General features: G+C 45.5%; 1 protein-coding gene across 1 annotated transcript; it reads right to left on the minus strand.

Annotated features, from left to right (window-relative positions):
- Window positions 1–2,441: 2,441 nt before the first annotated feature.
- Window positions 2,442–3,998, minus strand: LOC114503718 (olfactory receptor 10T2-like; the record flags this gene model as incomplete). The annotated part of the gene is made up of 1 exon (XM_028521354.2): window positions 2,442–3,998. A coding segment is annotated over one exon (1,047 nt), but the record flags the coding sequence as incomplete, so codon positions are not given.
- Window positions 3,999–6,066: the final 2,068 nt, after the last annotated feature.

A 6,066-nucleotide genomic window follows, 5' to 3' on the forward strand; every position in this document is an offset into this window, starting at 1 on the left:
TAATGGGGAAAAGGAGAGGATTTCAACAAGCATATCTGTTTGGGTTTTTCAGACTTTTAGCCCTTTGAGAGTCACATCATCATATGCACGCCGAGCTATGCCAAATGAATGGCAGAGTTAGAAAGCAAAGAAGCAAGGGGCGGCATCTCCAAGGCGAAGCACAGAGGTCCGCGTGAGAAGGCAGCATTGCCACAGAGGGTGGTAGGTTTCCCTAACCTGATCAGAGTTGGGTAGAGAGGGAGAGTTCTCAGATTTTTCTCTCTCCTTTTTTTAAAGAGATTCTACTTGTAAGTTTTTCAGCCAGGATCTAACAGGAAATGAGTGACACACTCCTAATGGAAAACACAGGGACAGATTCTTAAAGGGGCTGTTCATAAAGGTGAGAGCAGAGTGAGGGGCTGGTGAAGCAGCCCAGAGCTAGCAAAACTGGAGAACTATTAACACTTACGGTGCCTGAAGGTACACAGGACAGCCACCCAGAGAAAGCAGCTATGTGGAAGGAACCGTGGTCTCTGCCTGAGAGAGCAGCCACTCATGGCAACCAGGTAGGCAGCGATCTGGGAAAGTACAACCCTGACCTTCTCTCCTCCTGTCCTCCGCCTCCTGCCTGTTCCCACCATTGGCCAAACCCAACCGAAAGCCAGAGGGCAGAGAACTGTCAGCCTGGTCCATACAGGTTGGCCTGCTGAGACGAGGAGCAGAGCAGAGAAGGGGGGGCACGTCAGGACAAGAGGAAGGTACAGCACATTAAACACAGACCATAGTTTCCTGGGAAATGTGGCAGGAGACCCACCAGCAGTGTTTAGCTTGATTTTTTTTTTCTAGTTCCTTGAGGTATAAAGTTATATTATTGATTTGGGACCTTTCTTCTTTTTTAATGTAAGCACTTACCGTTATGAATTTCTCTCTGAGCACTGTTTTTGCTATATCCTGTAAGTTTTGGTATGTTGTGTTTTCATTTGCATTCATCTCAAAGTATTTTCTAATCTAACTCGTAATTTCTTATATCCGTTGATTAAAAATGTGTTGTTGCCCTTGCTGGTGTGGCTCAGTTGGTTGGAGCATTGTCCAGTACACCAAAAGGTTGGGGGTTCGATCCCTGGTTAGGGCACATGTCTAGGTTGCAGATTCAATCCCCTGTCAGGGCGCATATGGGAGGCAACCAAGCAATGTTTCTGTCTCATGTAGATACCTCTCTCTCTCTCTCTCTCTCCCTGCCCTTCCTCTCTCTCTAGAATGAATAAACATATACATTCAAAAAAATTGTTTTGTTTACTTCTGGCTGATGTGGTTTAGTGGACTGAGCACCAGCCAGCAAACCAAAGGGTCAACAGTTCGATTCCAGTTGGGGCACATGCCTGGGCTACAGGCCAGGTCCCTGGCTAGGGGCGGGCAAGATGCAACCAATCAATGTGTCTCACATTGATGTTTCTCCCCCTGTCTTTCTCCCTCCCTTCCCCTCTTTCTTAAAAAAAAAAAAAAAAAAAAAAGTAAATAAATAAAATCTTTTTAAAAATTTTTAAAGAATGTGTTGTTTAATTGCCACATATTTGTGAAGTATCCAGTTTTCCTTCTGTTACTGATTTCTCATGTCATTTCATTGGCGTCAGAGAAGATAGTTTGGCTGATTTCAGTCCATCACCAGGGTTTAATTATACAAAAGTGAACTACGAAACCACAGTGAGATACCATTTGGCATCTAGTAGGATAGCAATAATTTTTTTTAATGGAACATAACAAGAGTTGGCAACCATGTGAAAAAACTGCAATGCTCATACACTGCTGATAGGAACATACAGTGCTATGAAAAGCAGTTTGGTGAATCCTCATGCAGTTAAACAAATAATTACCTTATGATCCAACAATTCCACTCCTAGGTACCGACCCAAACAACTGAAAACAGGGACTCACACAGATGCTTACACGCAAACAGTCATAGCAGCATTGTTCACAGTAGCCAACAGGTGAAAACAACCCAAGTTTCCTAACAGATAAATGGATAAACAGAATGTATGTCCATGCAATGGCAAACTCAGCCATCAAAAAGAATGAGGTTCTGATACATGTTACAACTTGGATGAACCTTCAAAACATAATGCTAAGTGAAATAAGCCAGACACAAAAGGACATATATTAAATTATTTCACTTATATGAAACACCCAGAATGACAAATCCATAGTAATGGAAAGTAGATTAGCAGTTACCAGAGACTGGGAGGAGGGGAAATGGGGAGTCGTTGCTGAATGGGTACAGAGTTTCGGTTTCAGATGGGAAAAAGTCTGGGAAACAGACTATAGAGATGGTTGCACAAGGTTGTAAATGTAATTAATGCCACTGAATGCTACACTAATTTTGATGTATATATATATATTTTTTATCACGATAAAATTTTTTAAATTCTCCCTTCCTTCTTTTTTTCCCATCATTGCAACAAAGAAACATAGGCTCCAGAGGAAAGAGAGGCGGAGGACAATCGTGAAAACAACAGCAGTTGAGCTCGCAATCCCACAGGAAAAAGTAAGGGCAGCCTTGGGTTGGTGGCAAACAGCACCCCTCCAAAAAAAGTCGGAGAAGTTCCGAATAAGACAAAATAAAGGGGTGCTGGTCCTGGTATCAGTCCCTGCTCGCTGCTGCCTAAATTACTACCTTCCACCGCCTGTCAAGGTTGGGCAGGGCCATTGGCGCCCTCCACAGGCAACTATCCTGCATTTCAGACCGTATTGCACTCCACCCGCCACCCCCACAAAGCCAAGGTAATCAAGAAGAAAGGAAAAGGAAGCCTTTACAGAGTGCGTGCTAGGTCTCAGGAACTGTTTGTCCATTGCCTCATGAAATAGCGCATTTCATTTAAGGTTCTGGGAGCGGCCCCCGTTTTCCAGGTGAGGAAACTGAATGTCAGGCGGGGGCACACGGTCATGGGAAAGCCAGAGCAGGATTGCAGAGCAAGCGTTTATTTAGAAACCCCGCAGCTTCGTGCCAGCGTCCTCCTCAGAGCCACCCTCACCTCCTTGTTGCGCAGGGTGTACACCACGGGGTTCAGCAGCGGTGTCACCACCGTGTAGAAGACAGCCACCAGGCGGTCCTGGTCGGGGTTTCCTCCAGACTCCGGCCGCAGGTAGATGATGGAGGCGCAGCCAAAGTGCACAATGACCACCGTGAGGTGGGCTGCGCAGGTGGAGAAGGCCCTGTGGCGGCCGGCGGCCGAGCGGATCCTCAGGATGGCAGCCCCGATGAGGGCGTAGGAGAGGAGGATGAGGAGGAAGGAGACCAGCACAACGAGGACGCTGAGGAAGAAGATGGCCAGAGCTTTGCCCGCACTCTCCCCGCAGCTAAGCTTCAGCACTGGGGCGATGTCACAGAAGAAGTGCTCCACACGGTTGCTGTTGCAGAAAGGCGAGGAGAAGATCATGCTGGTCTCGATCAAGGCCACTGAGAGCCCACCACAGAAAACCAGGGCTCCCAGGCAGAGACAGACTGTAGGCCTCATGATCACCGAGTAGTGCAGAGGGTGGCAGATGGCTACGTAGCGGTCATAGCCCATCAGGGTCAGGAGGAAGCAGTGGCTGCAACCCAGACCCAGGAAGAAGAACATCTGCGCCCGGCAGCCGGCGATGGGGATGGCCTGGCTCTCCACGAGCAGGTGGGCCAGCATGTTAGGGATGGTGACCAGCGTGTAGCAGGTCTCGGAGAGGGACAGCACTGCCAGGAAGCGGTACATGGGTGTGTGAAGGCTCCGATCCACATGGATAATGGTGATGATGGTGACATTGCCGCTGAGGGTGACTAGGTACATGAGGAAGAACAACGTGAAAAGCGTGGTCCTCAGGCCTGGGAGGTTGGAGAAACCCACCAGCACAAACTCCGTCACCAACCAGGTGGCATTTTCCCACTGCTTTTTAGGAGTCTGAGAAGAAAAGACAGGGTAAATGCAATAGAGCAAATGACTAGGGGTCTCCCTCACAGCTGGGACTGGGAGGGTGAGAGAATCATCCTTGTTTTACAAAGAAGAAAAGAGACTCAGAAATGATGTCACTTGTTTTCCTAATATCACCCAGCTAGCAAGTGTCTCTTCAATAACAAGAAATCGTAGATATGGAGACAACCTGAGTGCCCATCAGCGGCTGAGTGGGCCATGGAGACGTGGTGATATGCACAGTGGAATATTTATTCAGTCGTGAGAAAGACTGAAACCCCGCCATGTGCATGGACAGACCTCAGGGCCTTACTCTAAGTCACAGGTGGCAAACACAAGGCCCGAGGGCCGAACCTGGCCCTCCACCTTGTTTCATCCAGCCCAGCAGCACTGAGCTCTCACTTAATTGTTAAGGGTAGTTACATTTATACAGTCTAAAATTACATTTGGCCTTTAAAGGCAACCAGGAAGCTGATGTGGCCTCCGGTGAAAATGAGTTTGACACCCCTGCACTCAGTGAAACATGTCAGACAAAAAAAGACAAATACCTTATGATTGTACTCATATGTGGAATCTGAAAGAGTTAAACTCATAAAAAGCAGTAAGGAGAGGAGAGATGTTTATGGGTACAAACTTGCAAACAGTAGATAAATAAGTCCTAGAGCTCTAATGCACAGTAGGGTGAATGCAGACAACAATACTGTGTTATAATTATCAAACTTGCTAAAAGACTAGATCTTAATTATTCCCACCACACACACACAAAGACAATTCTGTGACGGGACAGAGGTACTAATTATTGCTACAATGGCAACTATATTACAACATATAAATGTATCAAATTAACATGTTATACACCTTAAACTTAAACAATGTTACATGTCAAATACATTTCAATTTTTTAAAAAGAAAAGAAAATTACAGGAACCTATATGGAGTAGATATTTGGAGTAGGGAGAGATGGTGAGCATACTATTGCTTTAATATGAGTCCCCTAGAACCATATCCTGAGGAAAGAATTCAACAACAAATAGTTTATCTGGGACATCACCTCCCAAAACACAGGTAGGGGAGTGGAGGAAGGAGACAGATAACAGAAGGTGGTTTGTCAAGAAAATCACCATCATGGTCAACGAGAATTTCACTCTGGCGTGTTTATGCATGAACCCCGCCTTTGTCATTGCTTGGGAGTTTCTGCCAGAAGACAGTAATCTCCCAGCACTTCCCACTTGCCACGTGTACAGGGAATTCAAGGAAATAATAAAAGCCAAGGGGATGTGGGCCAAGAATTTACGGTGTCTGCTACAGACTCGAGAACCCGAGAAAGAACAAGAGCAAGAACCCAAGAAAGACAAAGCTTCTATCATTGTCATTTTCGAAATTTATTTAAATTTTATCAAAACTTAGTTTTTTTATACTTTAAGCCTGCAGTGATGTAAAGATGAAGACAATCTTCAACCCTACCGCTTTGTTTATCTCTTCTGATCTCAAAAAGAAATTTCACCAACTTCATGGGCCCCCTTAATAGAACTGGGGGCCCTGGGCTCTGTGCCCAATGGACTTACCTCTACTCATTAAGTGGAAAGTAACTCTGAAATGCCCAACCATTTTAATTCAAATGATGAGACTTCAGTAGGAATCCTGAATTGTTATCATTGATTCCTCTATCTCAGGGGGAAAAAATCTATCTTGGGGTGTTTTTGAGAGCATTTGTACTCATTTGGAACATGGGACGCTGTTTGAAGGGAAATAGTCCTAATGCAATCTTTCCCTGCTTATCAAAGGTGCATTGGTTCAGAGATAAACATAGCTCAGCCTGGAGATCCTCCAACACGCCACCAGAGTCCCGATTTATCCGCCATCTAGTGGCACTTGGGGTAATCTGCAAATCAGTGGTCGTCACAGGAAGAGTGGGGAAAAAATGAATGGCTCTGCCCCTAAAAAGACTCATCCACAGCAAGGGAGCAGAAGAAATGGACAATGATCATTTAAATGCTTTGGAAGTTTCCTGCAAGTTCAATTCTGAGAAAGCAAATTTTAGATTTTAGCTCTAAAAATATAGAAGAAAACAACAAAAATGTGGTTGGTCAACACCCTGGCCAGCTTGGCTCGGTTGGGCATTATCCCGTAAACTGGAAGGTCGCCAGTTCAG

The sequence above is a fragment of the Phyllostomus discolor genome, chromosome 8 (genome assembly GCF_004126475.2).
Source record: "Phyllostomus discolor isolate MPI-MPIP mPhyDis1 chromosome 8, mPhyDis1.pri.v3, whole genome shotgun sequence".
NCBI lineage: Eukaryota > Metazoa > Chordata > Mammalia > Chiroptera > Phyllostomidae > Phyllostomus > Phyllostomus discolor.